This window comes from Chelonus insularis, unplaced genomic scaffold (assembly GCF_013357705.1).
Source record: "Chelonus insularis isolate UGA/USDA-ARS -01 unplaced genomic scaffold, ASM1335770v1 scaffold_277_pilon, whole genome shotgun sequence".
Taxonomy (NCBI): domain Eukaryota; kingdom Metazoa; phylum Arthropoda; class Insecta; order Hymenoptera; family Braconidae; genus Chelonus; species Chelonus insularis.
In genome coordinates this window covers 897,449-914,467 of record NW_023276791.1, presented here as the reverse complement: position 1 = coordinate 914,467, position 17,019 = coordinate 897,449, and the positions used below count along the sequence as shown (strand labels likewise).

Sequence of the window (17,019 nt, the reverse complement as noted above, 5' to 3'; positions counted from 1 at the left end):
CATTATATGATTCTTCTAATTCAAGCATGTTTTTTAAATGATAAACTGAACCAATTGTTTATGTTTACATTGTCCAAAAACTTTATTTATTATTATTAATAATAATATTACAATAGTTTTTTTAAATTTACATTGGAAAAATGGTAATAGAAAAATATTTATTTATTTAATGCAATTACAAATGTACATGGGCAGATGATACTATTTGGTTGTGAAGTTTGTTTAATAAATACTTTTGATTTTCATTGTACCAAAGGATCTGTAAATGACCAGCATGAGTTTTATTATGAAAGAGAAATTAAAGCTGCTAGTGAATAAATTTACCAAATCTATACATATAACTATTAACTTTACCTTAATTTGACACAACGTTAAATGATTAAAAACTACAATTATGGTCAATGATTAAATATGTAAACGAACACATTGTTTGATATTAACAGCTTTTAAACACATTGGGCATTTTTTTCGTGTTTCAATTGCTCTTTTAAGACAAGTTTCACAAAAAATATGACCACATTTTGTCGTATATGCTGGTATTGAAGTGTTTAAAAGTTCCTCGAAACAAATAGGGCACGATAAACATGGTGCAGTTGATTTTTCATGAACTTGGGAAGAATTTTTCATGCTAAAAAAAAAAATGTTTATTTAGACAATTTATACAGATATTCTAAATAACATATTAGTAAAGAAACAGTAGTTTTTACAAATATTAATTTTTCTTTAAATCTCTTACCTTACAACTGGAACTGGTTCAGGATCATCGATCACCACTGTTTCATTAGTTGTATTTTCTCGAAAATTATTATTATCATTTAATTCAATATCCAATTCAACATCAGGTGTATCGATTTCAATTGATAAACGGTGAGTATTTGATTCTGGTGACTCTTCACGATTGACGGCTCTTCTTGATACGGTTCCAAGAGGCCATATCAATGCTCGCTGTAATTGGGAGATCATCATAGTTGACTCTGCTTCATGATCCAAAATCCTCGTCTCTATTGGCGTCCGTACTGGCGAATCGACCGTTAAGTCGATGTAGCACTCTGGAGACAATGATCGAGTAAGAGATCTGGCTTGGGATGGTTTTTGACGTCTTCGTCGTGTTGAAGACATTTCTTCAATTAATTTTTTTCTTTCGTTCTTTACTGTAAAAATTTTATTTGTTTTCTTTTAATTGACAAAAGCTTTTTTTATCTCAAAATTCGGAGATTTCTCTTTACATCAAAGATACATTCTAGCATTCTTACCTTTTAATTTAAATGAAAAAGAAGTCGTTGATAAATATTAAATCATACCCCGTATTTGACTAATAGTTCTCAAAAGAAATATTTACACTTGAAAATACTTTTATATATGAAAAAATCTTAGCGTTGAATGATAAATGAAATGATATTGTAGCGTTGTTAGTAGGAGAAAATGTCAGCTGTGGATGCAAAACAATTTTTGGATGAAGCCGTGGAATAAAAAAGAAATGAATAGTCTGTAAACATACAAGATGGAAGTGAATACAGTATAGATGTAAAGAAAATATAGTAAACACGTGTGTGGTAAAAGAGAAGTTTATTTTATCAACTTTTAAATGTTCTTTTTGACACTTGAGAGCGTTTCATCGCGCTTCTCTAATTGTGTTTTGGACTTAACCTATATATACGAATACACTCACACATGTTTAACAAGGAATTGTCACTGAATCGAACGCAAGGTTTTATTTGTTTTTACTCCTGCAAGTTATTGCATCATTCTTTGATTCAATGTAGAATTCATTTTGCAAAGATAACAGTGCAAATTACAAGTATATTCTTGTAGAACGCAAAGTTTTTATTAAAATCTAGATAAAAAATAATATTCTTCTTAATAAGTTCATCTTAAAAAAGGTTAAATTCCACGAAGAATCTGAATCATCAGTAATTACGCTTTCTGTCAAAAGCTACGCATTGCTGATAGACTTAAAGCGTCATTATTTGATTGGACTTATTGCATCAAGTGTACCAATAAAAAGTTTCTTTGTCAACACCAGTATTTGTAATAAAAAAAACGAAAGCAGGTTAGTATGCTAAGTGAATGTACTTGACAATTTGAAACAATTTATTTTATCAAAATATAATAACAATGTTGTACTTAACTGTGTAAATTTGTAGAACTCATTTCGAAAACATTGACTAATATAAATTCTAAAGATTTTCAAGCCTGAAATAAAACATCGAGATGGATTTTATATATTTTTATCTTTAAAAAAGTACAATAACTGTTTAATATCATAGATAACAACCTTTATTTTGATAGAATATATGAAAATAATATTTTATTTGATCACCTGTATTATTGCTCAAAATTACCACATGATAATACGAACAATCAATTCTATTGATAATCAAATGATTACACATAGTTATATTAAAAACTTTATTTTAGATGGCTCCAAAAAATAAAGAGAATCCTTCGAATAGAAAAAAAAGGTCTTCTGAGGATGATGATGATGTTGATTACCGTCGAAGACGAGACAGAAATAACCAGGTAATTAAAAAATGCAATTCCAAATGCATTTAAGTTCAAGAATAATTCAAATAAAAATAATCAATATTTATTAACTAAAAAATAAGTCATCAGTTATGTTAGTATTAGAATTATGTAATCACCAGTCTTATTTTTATGGAAAAATCAATTTACCAGGAAATTGATTTTATCCTATATTAAATTAATTAATTACTCAATTATCCACTTGACTTGTCCAAGATTGAAATCAATAAGTAGTCATAAATACATAGCTTAATAATGTAAAAACATCTAAATATTTATAGGCAGTAAAACGCTCCAGAGTTAAAAGCAAGTTACGAACTCAACAAACTCTAGAACGTGTCAATCAGCTCAAGACAGAAAATGAGTTACTAGAAGAAAAGATTAAGATGCTGACGAAGGAGTTGGGATTTTTGAAGGATTTATTTTTAGCACATGCTGGTAAAAATTTAATTTAAATGAATATTATTCTATTTTTTTTGATTGATTTGTGTTTTTTAAAGGTTCTAATCAACACACCTCATTCAATCTCCAAGACATTGATTTGAATGCACTTTTGGCAAATGACTCGGATGAGACGAATCATCCAAAGAGTTCGAAGGTTGAGACGTAAAGGATGTATTGTAAAAAATTAATGAAACAGCTTGAAAATAATTGAATTTTCTCATGTCTCATCATGTGACTTAAATGACTCTACTTTATGTGAGAAATTGTGCATCTTGAAACGATGCCAATTTCGGTGATGAGCTTGGCACTGCGTGTATGATTAGTTTTTTTGTATAATCGTGAACGCAGAAGTTTATGACTTCATAGCATCTTGTACTTATGTCTTGTAAGATTTATGAAATTGAAATTAGTAATAGAAAGAAAAGTTAAGAAAAATATTAATATTTATATTAGAACAAATATTTTATTTATTTTATTGACAATTTTTTGCAAATATGGTATTATTATTGCATGTAATAAATATTGTATGACAATATTTATAAATAAGAGTAAGCATCATTGTTATTATTATAATTAATAATCAAAAGTCTATGAATTATATATTAAAAGTGATATTTTGTATAATAAAAAGATAAATCTTAAATTTTTATAATAAATAGCTGATAAATAATTTATAAACGTCGACTAATTAATCGTAGCAATTAATTTGAAAGAGATAAACTTTATGAACCTCAATAAAATATTAAATAAAAAATAAAATTTCCTAATACAGCACCTGGTAGTCCTCGATGAATATTTCTCATCGTTCATTGCCGAAAAGAGCCGATCGATCCTCGGACCTCGGTTCGTCGACGGTACAGGGATGTATCATATTCCCTGTGAACCTGTGGAATGAGTTGTTAGGACATGCGTTGTACCGATAACTGGATGGATTTTATTGAGTAAAGACTGGGGAGATTGATGAGATAAACAAGAGGGTTCTTGAGAGAATTGATACGAGGGTGTGGTTGATAGCTGAGAGGGCCACCACGGTGGTGGGCCTAGCAGACGACGACATGTTGGTTACGGGGAGCACCTCGTCTCGGATGTTTCGGCCGCGAGTTTCCTCGGGAATCCTTGAGTGAGGTGGGTGAGTGAGGTCGGCGAACGAGGGAGGTGCGAGGAGGAGGAACACGCGACCAACTCGTGAGGTCCGATGAGATCGTAACGTTCGGACCCTAGTGTACAGTGCGGGGGCGGTTCTTCCGTCATTTTTTTGGCGGTGTTCACAGGACATAGGGATGGTTGTTCAGGCCCAACTTTACATTCCATCTTTACAGTTGTGTAATATAAATACTTTGTGAAGAACAATAAGGGAATATACGTACTCGAATCTATACGTCAAGTTTAGTATGAGTGAATGCGTGTGCGCGCGCGTGTATACATATAAAACATGGACGGTAGTATATACATAATATACCTGAGTATATGTAGAGTGTTGGTAGTGAAAGAAAAATAGATAAATTTCGAAAATAGAATAAAAAAGGTGAAGTAGAGAACAAGTGGTTAATAAAGAGAGTAAGTTATTAACAATAGATTGAATGTGGTATTGATATTGGTGGAGATATATAAAGTGTAACTTGAGGGTAACGATAAAAGTAGAGAGAAACATTGGGATTGTCGAAACTCGAGTCTGTCGACTGTAGGCTCAATTCGGAGCACGAGCCGCGAGCAATCTATTTTAACGTTGAATCGGTGGGACAAGAAGTCAAAAGAGTAGGGGACAAGAAGCAACGAGACGAGGTTGTATCTCGATGAACACGCGCCTCCGTGTGTCATCACGTTGTCGTCGTTATTGTCGTTACTACTGTCGATTTATTATAACGCACATTAGTGTGGTATAAGCCAACAACCAAAGGTGTGTCTCAAGCTATCATACCACTATTTAGACCCTTCGTGATGAAAATAATTCAACTCAATAATCCACGCATAATTAATACTTGTGCCTTGGTTTCTAGATCGCTGGTGCATGGTGCTTGTAATTCTACCCGGCATCTTGTGTCATAGAAGAATCATTGAATCCAGGAAAAGAATTATCAAAAGTGCTACTTGGGTGTATGATCAAGCTTCAACTCGAAAATTGATATGTTCAGCACCAGTAGTATCTAATGTGGTTATTACCTGTAAGTGCATCAGTAGAGTTAAAAAAAAGGTGGAATTACTTGAAAAGAAAAGTTGGCTAGACCGACGTAAATGTCTCTGGCGCCGTCGGCTTCAAGTGAGTAGCCAAGAGGAAAAGCAAGAGAGAAAGCAGATTGTCAAAGAGAAGACAAGAAGAGAGAATAAATAGGAGTATAGAGCAATACTCTGCCGGTTGGTTGGACATTTGGTTGGTTGATTATCGCCCTTTTTGAAAACGCTACACGCGGCTGCTGCCGCTTCAACAGGCTCACCGTCCAAAACAGTGCTGTTGTAGTATAGTGCAGTAGTAGGATGATGGTAGTTATGGTCTTACGGGGTGAAGAGAAAGGTGCAAAGTGAGCGCGCGCGTGCTTCATCCCTATATCTAATAGAGGAGAAAAAAAGAACAAAAAAAGAGCCCACGAACCAAGTAAAGAAAGAAGGTGTGAGATCAGAGATTGGTGGATGGGCTAGTGACTATCAGAATTTAGATTTATTTATTGGTGTGGAGATCAAAGGATTGGAAATTCAAGAAAAAGACGGCGGGAGTTGTTGAAGTTGTGTTAAGAACACTGACGCCGCGAGTGTGACAGGTAAACAGATAAGAGGAGGTGAATTAATAATTGTTGGTGGTGCTGTTACTGTCATTAGTGGCAGTGGAGGAAGAAGAAGAAGAGAAGGTGGAGGGGGCGGGGGCAGAAGACGACGAGGAAGAGGAAGAAAAGGTGGCGAGAGGTTGGAAACAGGAGAGGCTAAGAAAAAAAAGGAAATCCAAAATTCAAGGTTCACTATTGAGATTCAACTTTAAAAGATAGGGATGGTGTAAATCAATTAATAAATTCAATTATTCAAGTGTTCTCTGCTATTTTGCAGAGGCCAGTGCTGTGTATGAGCCTTTATTTCTCGCTTTTGCGATAGAAATATCGTCCGATAGGTCTGTGATACTCACGCCTATAATTCGTGGCGTGTTGTTTGACGGATAATTAAGTGGGTGTAGTAGAGTGAATAGACAGAAGACGAAGGAAGAAATTAAGCTGTGTGGCTCGTATGTCATGGGGTGTTTCGGGAGTCAGAGCAGTAAGGCTAGTCAGGATGACAGTAAGAACCAGAAGAGGCGGTCAGATGCGATCACGAGGCAGTTGCAGAAGGATAAACAAGTTTACAGAGCCACACACAGGCTTCTGTTACTTGGTATGCATTACATTTTACTTTAAATTTTCAATTCAATATTCAACTTATTATTACCATCATCATCATCAATAATCAATAAAAATAATCAGTATTTGTTCATTAATCTCAGCTAATACATTAGGTGAATATGTAAGTTCTGTTAGAATTGAAGCAAACAACTAGCAACTGACATAAATATTCTCAACTTTCTATTTTTGCAACGGTGCGTTTTATACAACGACGTTCCAATTGGAACCAAGCGTCTTACGTCTTGTGTATGACAGGGGCCAGTCTCCGGCCACAAAGCAACAGCTGTCGACGACATTATTTCTCAGCATAATTATCATTATATGATGTATTTTACGACGTGGATAATTCTCAACACTTTCCTAAGGAAAAAATAATTATCTATAAATATATCAATTACTTTTTTCAAACATTTAATTATTATTCACACATGTATTAGCTGTTGTATTCGATAAATATCTTTTTATTATGTCTGATTACTATATAATATTTTTTAATTCATAAAATCAACTAAAATATGTATTCGAATGTGAATAATAAATTGTTGGCATAAATTGCAGGGGCGGGAGAGTCCGGTAAAAGCACGATCGTCAAACAAATGAGGATATTGCACGTCAACGGCTTCAGTGAAGCGTAAGTTTATTCTGTTAATCTTGTCATTGTCACCACTAGTGATGCTCGATTAACTGATGTTCTCTACTGTGATTATAATGTTTATTTTTTATTTATTGATGGATCATGTTATTGATGATTTTACAACTAAAATAATTGCCATAATATTGCAGGGAGAAGCGGCAAAAAATAGAAGATATCAAGAAAAACATCAGAGATGCAATCGTGGTAAGTATAATTGTTTGATAATCATTAAACGATCGGTAAATCAATCGCTCAATTATATATGATAAAATAACAATCAACTTTGATAAATTTATTTCAGACGATAACAAGCGCCATGAGCACATTGACGCCACCTGTGACGCTCGAGGATCCATCAAATCAGAGTAAAGTCGACTATGTATTGGACGTATCGTCTTCCCCAGACTTTGATTACCCTCCGGTGAGTCAGCAGTCGTCGCTTGTATACCACACAGTATTGTTTTCTTCTCTTTAAAGAGATTATGACATGTAGAAACTTGAAGATGAAGAACATGCAAAATATCTTGACTTTAAGAAAGACAATCAAATCATATCTAAATGATGTTTGCATAAAAGACCAACAAAATGAGTGCAGAAAAGGAAAAAGAGATAAAGAAGATACTGTTTTTATTTCATATCATATACATATATTTTTTATTCAAATGATGCTTCGATACAATAATACGGCATATCAATTCAAAAATTAATGTTTTATTTGAAGGACAGCGATGGCTTTTGGCCAATCGATTAATCGAAGTAACGTCGAACCAAGAGAATTTATTAATAAACGAAACGAAGCGCGCGGGCGCGACATAAACCTGGTCATCCAACACAGGTTGCTTACCATCTCAGTCTGAGCTTTTTATCTTCATTTACACTCTTTTTCCTATTTTCTCCTTCACATCTTTATTATTTTGTTATTGAGATATTTTATTAATCAATCATATCACTGAAGCAAATAAAATAAATTACTTGATTTATTTTCAGGAGTTTTATGGAATCGTTGAAGCCCTCTGGAAAGATCGGGGAGTCCAGCAAAGCTTTGAAAGGAGTAACGAGTACCAATTGATTGACTGCGCTAAATAGTGAGTTTATTTATTACTTGATTATTCACACAGAATAATATGATGGATGATAAATGCAAAAAAAGAAATAATTATTATCAAGTAATTTTCACTCTTATCTACATGATGATTTTGAGGTTTTTAAATCTCTCATTATGAATGCCTATCTTTGGCAAAGTTTCCGTTATCAAGTCGCGCGACACTGGTATCTATAATCATGATAAAAAGGGCGATAACGTAGGCGTTACGGCATACGGATAGTATTCACAAGAAGATAAAAAATGGTGAATACTTATTACACCGCCTACACTCACTGTTTTCCCCTCTTTTCGTATACGTTTTTTTTTCTCTTAAATAAGAATCAGCATTCGAATCAGCTTCACTAGGGAGCAAAAAAATTGGATAATTTATTCGTGCATACGAGGAATCAGTAATATTGAGTCCACGGGAGACCAGAGTGATCGTTGTAACTCAGCGGGGGAGGAGATACTAGTTTGCTAGAGTCGTTTGTCGCCAATAGTTGAGACAATATCTCTCAACGAGGTAATCGCTTTGCATAATAGCTCACTAGTGTAATGGTATATATACTCACATTGACAAGGAGTTTAACTTGAATTTTGTAACTTTAGTTATAGTTTTGATTTTTATTTATATCCTATACTTGCCTAGATCATTATGATGAAGAAAAATTAGCATCTTAGAAGTAAAAAAATTGGGTTATTACGGAAAACTCCAATCTAACTTTTTAAATAACAAGCTGAATTAATTTAATAGCTCTTTCGAGATATTTTTAGCAGAAGAATAATTTTTTTATCTATTAATAAATTGAAAAAAATTTTTCTTTTTTGAAACCTTCGAAGTTATTTTGTTAGTATTTTAGTTGATTATATTTAGATATCTTAACTATTATTTCGAAATTAAATCGATTTAACACAAAATTAATTATATTTGAAACATAAATTTGTCAGATGTTTCAAGCAGTAATAAACCAGTCAGTTCCATAAATGTAGCAAAACTTTTCCATCATTAGAAATGACATCATCATGAAAGTCATTTTTACTTTAATCAATATGTTAGCAGGTACATATTGAATGATGTGCTCAAGATTTTTTTCATGTTAAGTTGAAATAAGAAATGAATCATTGCTTTAAATATTGATTTAATTTTACATCAATCATAATACTTACTTTACATTCTACCAAATGCTAAAGTTTTTTGAACTCAAAAGTCGTCTTTCGAATATTAATGAGATACAATTAAATAACAATTAATAAAAGAAATAAAATATTAAAGTATTTTATATAATAATTATATAATAAAAATTGATATTTATTAGAAAATAAATGATCACTTATTAATTTATAATAAAAAGAAATCTTTCTAAATATTAATGAAGTTCATTAAGAACTCAAGGTGAATATATGATGAATTAATGAAGAACACAAATGAACATTATATGAATCTAACTAACTAAATTCTGTGATAGTTATCTCCACACGTATGTCATAAATTTATCACAAGTTAACGTAAGTTCATAATGAAGACTATTTTTATTCTTAAAGAAAAATGACGTCAGTAATATACAAATTTTATCAACAAATTCTCATATTCTTTGTTTGTTTATTTTATTTTAAAATAACCATAGATTATTATAAAATGTGTCACTAAACATTTCTTTCTCGTTTTCTAGTCATCAAAACAATTAATAATTATTTTGTTTTATTTTCATTAGAGATTTGTCTGTGCTCAGTGCTTTATTATTAATAGAGCACTGAAATTATTAAATATGTTGATTTTTAAATCAACTCTTGGAGTATGATTTTAAATTATTAATTCAGTAACTAACACGATAATTAACTATTTATTTATCAACTAAATAATTGAGTGTAATAATCATTTATGGTAGAAAAGATTTATAAAAAATTCAACTCAAAAACATTGAATGTAAAAGCTGGGAAATTTTGAGTAATAAGAAGTTGATTTGAATAATTATTCTGAATGGTAAACTAAATTTTCGATGAAAAAATGGATTATTGGACATCGAATATTTTTTTGTTTATCTATTATTTTGTTGCCATCATTTGTCATTTAGTGATGCATGACCTTCTATATGATGATCACCTACGACTTTTATGTCTAGTTTATAACGTCATTTCGTTACTGACTCGTCTGCCTACCTTGTGACTTGCTTTCGCGCGCTCATATTGTTCAATGCTTTAATTATACCAACCGACGACTATTTTTAGCTGCAAGTTTTATCCGTGTCCCCCGCAATAGATGTATTTTATCGCTCGTGTTGCAGCTTATGAAGCTTACAAGTAAACACAATTAATCATTCCACTAAAATTAAATCAACTTTTTTATACAAACATTAATATTAATATTTCATCAGATATATTTCAATCAATTACTTTGGTAAAATAACTTCACCATTAACAAAAATGATTATATTTAACAACACCACATTAATAATTGGCTAACTTGATGTTCATGAAGATGAAACTCGTCGCAAATTTATCCAACAACTTCAAAAGTTGAGTAGCAGGAAGGATAAAAAGATAAACTATTTGACATTTTTGTTGCAATTTTGATGAACAAACAATCGACTTTGGCTTGGCAATTTAACGTTCATTCCTGTTTGTCAGAGCCGCGAGAACCAAAGAGGCTGTTGCTATAAATAGCAAAGATATTTTTAGAAAGTATCGAAAATACGAAGAAGCGTGTAGATACACGCGACAAGATAGCCCAGTGGTCCTTGCAAACTTGATGTCCCCTTGTACCAATTCATCATCATTCCCCAAGAGTCTTCATCTAGACATTTATCATTTTGCAATTCATCTTATTATTCCAAAAATGTTATCATTCAGCATAACTATTCTATCTTGATTTACATTTTTTTTTTTGAAGTATTTAAATTCTATTCATCACTATACCATATTTATATTCTATTCAATTGTTAATTACTGGATACAATTACAACTTTCTAAGCTCAAAACAAAAGTAACAAATGAAGATGACCTTTGACATTGACTTTACCTTTAAAGTACTTTTTTTCAACATGTTACTATGATATTACAATGAGAATAAATGAAAAAGCTACTGAATAACATAGCTTTGAATGGAAATAATCAATTATGTATATATTTTTAATATGATCTTTAGCCATTAAATAAATTAAATTTGTACCATAGAATTAGTTTTATATTTACTGGTAATAATGAAAAATTAAATAAAAATGCAGATATTGAAGATAACTTTTTTCTTCTGCGTTACACTATTACTAGAATAAATACAACAGCTATAAAGCTAAAAAAAAAGGACAAAGTTATAAATAACATGCTTTATTTATCAATAATTTTCTTCTGACTTTAACTGCAAAATTATTGAATGAGATTAATAACATTGATGCTCAAAAGATGAGTTAAAAGTATAACCCGTGGGAGATTGCTATTTTTTCTAGCAATATAGTATTTTTAAAAATAACTTTTAAATACTAAATTTATTCTTAACAAAATATATGTTAAATTTTTATCTTATCTTATCGCACATTAAAATTAAAAATAGCTAAAGAAAATCACTGGGAACACCACAGTTCTTTCTCTTAAAACCTTAAATTAAAACAGGAAAAAAAATGAAATTTATTTTTAAGCCAGTTTATTCTGATTCTTTATGGTTAAGTATGTCAACAAATGAACAGTTTTAGGACGTGGGGAAGGATTAGGTCACGAGAGGGAATACATGATAAAGTAATAGTGTGATTTATTGATAGTTGGGCTTAGCTTCTTGGCGTTTTTTTTGTCTTCTTGTTATCATCCTGGATTGCTGGGGTTAGTATCTCTAGGTATAGAACCTAGAGTCCCTCGTTCGGTCACTGAGAACAAGGCTGGTATGGAGTGGAGCTCGGGGTTAGGGTAGGACACCACCGCGGCTGCTACGACCGATCGATTTACCTCCTCGCCCTCTCACCATCGCTCACTATCCTCCAATTTTATTCTTCCACTCTTCTATGTTCTCTTATATCCGACCTGTTTTTATATGAATTCGTTTTAATTCAATTCCTATCCATTTAAACTCTTTTCATTGCTGTTAAAATGTCTAGAGTAATCTATTCAGCATCAACATTAGCTAAATAATCAGATAAATTATTTTCATTGATTTTTCAAACTTTTATTCATTTGCTTTAATATTATTTCAATTTTTTCTTCTTATTTTTCAGCTTTCTAGACAAAGTTGCAATCGTGAAGCAGCCGGATTATACACCAACCGAGCAGGTAAATTAATATAATTCAACAATACAATGTTAATTAATTAATTAAATAATTAACTGATTAGAGTAATTAAGCGTGAATAAATGTATTTATTTGAAATGTATATTTGTTTCAGGACATCCTCAGGTGTCGTGTTCTCACATCAGGTATCTTTGAAACGCGGTTTCAAGTCGACAAAGTTAACTTCCAGTGAGTGCTCTTAGTCAATCGATCATTAATTAATCTTTAGAGAACTAATTACAATTTATATTCACTATACTATCTCAATTTGCAGTATGTTCGACGTTGGTGGGCAAAGAGATGAAAGGAGAAAGTGGATACAGTGTTTTAATGATGTAACAGCGATTATATTTGTCACTGCATGTAGTAGTTATAATATGGTGCTCAGGGAAGACCCAACTAAATTGAGACTCAGGGAAAGTCTCGACTTATTTAAAAGCATTTGGAATAATCGGTGAGTTTTCCTAACTCCGCCCTTTGACTTTCTAGAATTGTATTAATATTAACTTCTTAGAGGCCAAATTAACTACATTTATATTTTATCTGTATAAATAATGATAAAATCATTGAAAGTATTGTTATTTATAATTTATAAAGTGTCTATATAATTTTTAAGTCGAATTTAATTAACGTTCTAGAGAAATAGATATTAAATCAATACTGAAAATAAAGCTAATAATTTTTATACAGTTGGGGATGTTATTTATAGACAGTCTTATTGATTGTAAATTTTTATATGCACATAAAAAACAGTTAAAGAAAAGAATTGTTGGTATTTTTTGATTAACATTATATGGGTCAGAAAAGATTTATTTTCAATGTTAAAAGTAGATTGTAAATGTAGTCAATTTAATTATCAAAAAATTTGTTCTTGGATACATAATTTGTTAATGATCCATATCATCATCGTCATGATGAATTAACCGACTAAAAATAACATTAATATTATTTATTTAAGTAGTTATATTTGACCTAAACTTTAGCCAAAATAATATATGTAGCATGAATGATAAATGGTATTTGGCAAGAAGTTATTTTGTTAATTAATTATCAATTAATTCTAAGAATTATAGAATACTGATTAATGGATATTTTGTTATTTACCTTAATTAGGTGGCTTCGAACGATATCAGTAATCTTGTTCTTAAATAAACAAGATCTTTTAGCGGAAAAAATAAAGGCAGGTAAGCACAAATTGGAGGACTACTTTCCGGAATTTTCGCGATATCAAACACCAGTGGAGCCTGGTGTAGTAGCAGATCCTAGTGAACCTCCGGAAGTGATACGAGCCAAATATTTCATCAGAGATGAATTTCTTGTAAGTTATTAGTATTGGTAATACATTATATCAAGTATTTATTTTTTTAGAGTTGGAATTAATATTTATAATGATTTTTTCTTTGGTGTTAATGATCCTTATAGCGCATCAGTACGGCCAGTGGAGATGGCAAACACTACTGTTACCCTCACTTTACGTGCGCAGTCGACACGGAAAACATCAAGAGAGTATTCAATGACTGTCGTGACATAATTCAGCGTATGCATCTGCGTCAATATGAGCTCTTGTGACTTCATTCCTGCCGTTGCTTAGTGTCGTCTGCCCAAGAAAATTATTTTCCATTTCATAACCCTCTCTATATCGTCTCGAATTAATCAAGATAAACGCCAAATGTCTCGGCAACTATCATTAATTCAATAATGTGTCGATTTATCGATGAGAGAAAATATGGAAAATGAACGGATTTATTAATTATAATTGCATACACTCACACACGTTAATTATATATAAATATATTAATATATAAACATACGCGTGAGCAGTCATGGATAATGTCATTTATGGGGCATTAAATAACGTCTAAAATTCATTTTCTCTACAAAGAGCAAAGCTTTACCAAATCAAATTATTTAATGAAGGTTAAACTTAACGAGCCACTAATTCCTCTCCTTGATCGGCCGGCAGAATTGTCTTTTCTAGCGAGATGAACAAGATTATATATATATACGCGATACAAGCTCCAAAGGCTCGTAAGAGAAAAACAACAACAAAATAAAGTTTATTTATTTTTCTTATTCTTTTTTTCAATGTCCCACTTAATACACTGTGATTTGTTACCTCGAACAATATTTTTTATTTGTACAAATCGTGTTCCTAGGTGGGCGAACAGTGAATTTGTTACCGTAGGAAATTGTGTATCCGCGAATATTGTATGAATGATAAATAATTGATTCGAATTCTATTTTACAAAGCATTGAGAGATAATTCATGGTATTCATTGTATTCATTCGCTTGCTGTAATCATTTTAGTGTTCTTTTCAATAAGAATATGAATCTCCTAAAGACTCCATTTCTTACACAGTTGAATCTCTAATAGCTTTGAACCTCAACAACTTTTTACAGTCTCCAACATTTATTTTATATCAAATGGCACATTCTCAAAAAAAAACGTTTCATTTACATAATTTTTTATGTAACAAGTATTTTATGAAATTTTACAGTATTTCAAGGAGTGTTTTAATTATAGAATTTTATTAATTAAACTAATTGTATATTAAATAATTATCACATTATTCAGTTTTGAGTAATTATTATTTAATAATTACATCTCGACAATTAGGATCTTCCGTTTAATTTCATTTTATGTTTGTTTTCTTTTTTACAAATATAGATTTATATTTGTTTTTTTTCTTTCATAATTACATTGTAAAAACGTCAATGAAAGTTATTAAATCAAGTCTGTAAATATTATCTTGATAAAGCCCACCGCCGGTCAGGAGATTACAACGGGCTTACGAGAGGATGCTCGACACATCTCTTCGACAATTTATGATTGTGCTTACACATTCGGTACATCGTTATTCCAACGTGACGAAAGTGATGAAACGAATAGTGTTTTGCATATATTTAAAAATACAATAAAATTAAATTTGATTTAATTATCTTAAAATTAAAAATAAACGATTTAGTCAACTCTTCCAGAATATGGAATATGTGTGTATGACAAAAAAAAAATCATTATGTGTGTATATATAAAACAAATAATTCATAAATATATATATATAAACACATATGAAAAAAAATAAATCTATATAAAGTGTGTGAATATGAGTGTACAGTCGTATATACGTGTATACGAGTATGAAAGGGTATGTTATGATTTTAAAAAAATTAAATTCTTCAATTTTACTATTACATTTGCAAAGCAAACATGTACGTGCGCGCACGCATAAAAATAACAACGCAACAGGCCGCAGAACAGCAATTAAATGTATGATGAGGCCAATTAATGCAATGTAAAAAATTTTTATACATGCAACTGAAACATTTTATCATAATTGTGCAACTTGTAAACTAACTTTTTAGTAAATTTTAAATGTTAGTATTTATATTTAATTATATTCATTCGTAAAACAAATTAATAATAATTATTGTATTATCATTATGTTTTTGTAAAACATTTTGTCGAGCGTGCACGCACGTTTACACGCACACAATTTTTAATAGACTATTTAATTATTGAACGAATGAACGATTGATTAATTATTCGATTAATAAAGTGTCTATTACATTTATCATGTCTTTAAAAGATTTTAGCAATTTTTAAATTTATTTATAATGTCAAACTATTTTTAAGTTGGCAATTTTACCGCATTATACACGTGCAATTTGATGATAATTAGACAAAAAAAAATATTGGTGTCATGTAATTTATATATGTAATTTGTTAATCATAAAATAACTTCGTTTTGGCACAAAACTGAATATTTATGAATAATTGGCGCCTGAATTAATTTCTGTTTTTCAATTATGTTTGAAGCAGAATTTATAATGCATAATTTATTAAACATAATAATGAGCTTTGAAATACATAGAAATAATAGATTCCCATGAAATGCTACGTCGAATAAAATAAATTATAAACATAAAAATACATCCAATTAATACGAAGTATATTTATAGACACTATCTAGAAGTCTATTGTCGATGCCATTGTTATTTAAAACAAAAAAAGAAAATACACAAATATGAATGCGAGTGTGTTTAATGAAAGTGTATAATCTTGTGTGAAAATACTGAAAAAGAATGAAAAAATTAATTGATTGAATAACTAATGTTTATTTTTTATTGCCAATCGCACAAGTTTATGATTGTTATATAAAAAATTACAAGTCCATAATATCGTGCATTGTTTCCTTTTTTTAAACGTCTATTGTTAATCTATCTCTTTTTGAGGCCTCGATAAGAGAAAATTTTTGAACTGGTTTTAGAGCGATTGCGATGATTAATAATTATCTAAAGAAATTAATAATTAAATTTTTTCTTATGTCTGTACTGAACTCCAAATATTCCAAACAAACAATAATGTAAATAAAAAAAAAAGTCAAACTCTAGTTTATGTAATAAAAATTTCTTTATAAAGCGGCAATTATTTAACACTAATATGAAATAGTAAAATTATTAATAAATAAAATATAAATAAACAAAAGTCTATTAAAAAAAGCCGTTAATGAACATCATAAAGTCTTGCTATTTAAGAATTTTCTATTGGTCATTGACTAGATTATTATTGTTGTTGTTACCATTATTATTATTTTTATTGTACGTTGAAAAATCTCTTATTACCGATATCGATAAACTTTCACAGCTCTTTCCTTTACTATTGGAAAAGCAATCGGTCGGTTAATGATTATTGTTATCAGTAAATAATTACAATTATTTACATCGC

At 30.6% G+C, this 17,019-nt stretch overlaps 3 protein-coding genes across 5 annotated transcripts; 2 read left to right on the top strand and 1 right to left on the bottom strand.

Moving 5' to 3' along the window:
- Window positions 1-126: 126 nt before the first annotated feature.
- On the bottom strand, window positions 127-1,522 carry LOC118073345 (E3 ubiquitin-protein ligase BRE1-like). Of its 3 annotated transcripts, XR_004691100.1 has the most exons (4): window positions 1,254-1,520; window positions 737-1,151; window positions 355-628; window positions 127-259 (listed from the first exon to the last, which is right to left on the bottom strand). XR_004691100.1 is itself a non-coding variant. In XM_035093800.1 (3 exons), exons 2-3 carry the CDS (start codon window positions 1,117-1,119, stop codon window positions 406-408), a joined length of 606 nt encoding a protein of 201 aa, XP_034949691.1. In that variant the 5' UTR covers window positions 1,120-1,173; window positions 1,254-1,522; the 3' UTR covers window positions 127-405. The 3 variants fall into 3 exon arrangements, 2 of the variants coding, with proteins under 2 accessions (XP_034949691.1, XP_034949690.1); XM_035093800.1 differs by having other exon boundaries at window positions 127-628; window positions 737-1,173; window positions 1,254-1,522; XM_035093799.1 differs by having other exon boundaries at window positions 127-628; window positions 1,254-1,519.
- Window positions 1,523-1,672: 150 nt separating this feature from the next.
- Window positions 1,673-3,300, top strand: LOC118073346 (CCAAT/enhancer-binding protein gamma-like). Its single transcript, XM_035093801.1, has 4 exons — window positions 1,673-2,050; window positions 2,419-2,520; window positions 2,805-2,961; window positions 3,024-3,300. Exons 2-4 carry the CDS (start codon window positions 2,419-2,421, stop codon window positions 3,131-3,133), a joined length of 369 nt encoding a protein of 122 aa, XP_034949692.1. The 5' UTR covers window positions 1,673-2,050; the 3' UTR covers window positions 3,134-3,300.
- Window positions 3,301-3,988: 688 nt separating this feature from the next.
- Galphas (G protein alpha s subunit) lies at window positions 3,989-16,013 on the top strand. The gene is made up of 12 exons (XM_035093765.1): window positions 3,989-4,864; window positions 4,965-5,910; window positions 6,001-6,318; window positions 6,885-6,957; window positions 7,110-7,164; window positions 7,262-7,381; window positions 7,948-8,045; window positions 12,241-12,295; window positions 12,408-12,481; window positions 12,567-12,746; window positions 13,406-13,610; window positions 13,715-16,013. The coding sequence occupies exons 3-12, from the start codon at window positions 6,180-6,182 to the stop codon at window positions 13,859-13,861; spliced, it is 1,146 nt and encodes a 381-aa protein (XP_034949656.1). The 5' UTR covers window positions 3,989-4,864; window positions 4,965-5,910; window positions 6,001-6,179; the 3' UTR covers window positions 13,862-16,013.
- Window positions 16,014-17,019: the final 1,006 nt, after the last annotated feature.

Excerpts from the sequence above, each read along its gene's own strand:
- Galphas (XM_035093765.1), top strand. The coding sequence starts at position 6,180 with ATGGGGTGTTTCGGGAGTCAGAGCAGTAAGGCTAGTCAGGATGACAGT. Across the intron at positions 6,958-7,109 it reads GTCAACGGCTTCAGTGAAGC|GGAGAAGCGGCAAAAAATAG; the intron begins GTAAGTTTATTC and ends ATAATATTGCAG. Across the intron at positions 7,382-7,947 it reads CAGACTTTGATTACCCTCCG|GAGTTTTATGGAATCGTTGA; the intron begins GTGAGTCAGCAG and ends ATTTATTTTCAG.
- LOC118073346 (XM_035093801.1), top strand. The coding sequence starts at position 2,419 with ATGGCTCCAAAAAATAAAGAGAATCCTTCGAATAGAAAAAAAAGGTCT. Across the intron at positions 2,521-2,804 it reads GACGAGACAGAAATAACCAG|GCAGTAAAACGCTCCAGAGT; the intron begins GTAATTAAAAAA and ends AAATATTTATAG. Across the intron at positions 2,962-3,023 it reads TTTATTTTTAGCACATGCTG|GTTCTAATCAACACACCTCA; the intron begins GTAAAAATTTAA and ends TGTTTTTTAAAG.
- LOC118073345 (XM_035093800.1), bottom strand. The coding sequence starts at position 1,119 with ATGTCTTCAACACGACGAAGACGTCAAAAACCATCCCAAGCCAGATCT. Across the intron at positions 629-736 it reads GAACCAGTTCCAGTTGTAAG|CATGAAAAATTCTTCCCAAG; the intron begins GTAAGAGATTTA and ends TTTTTTTTTTAG.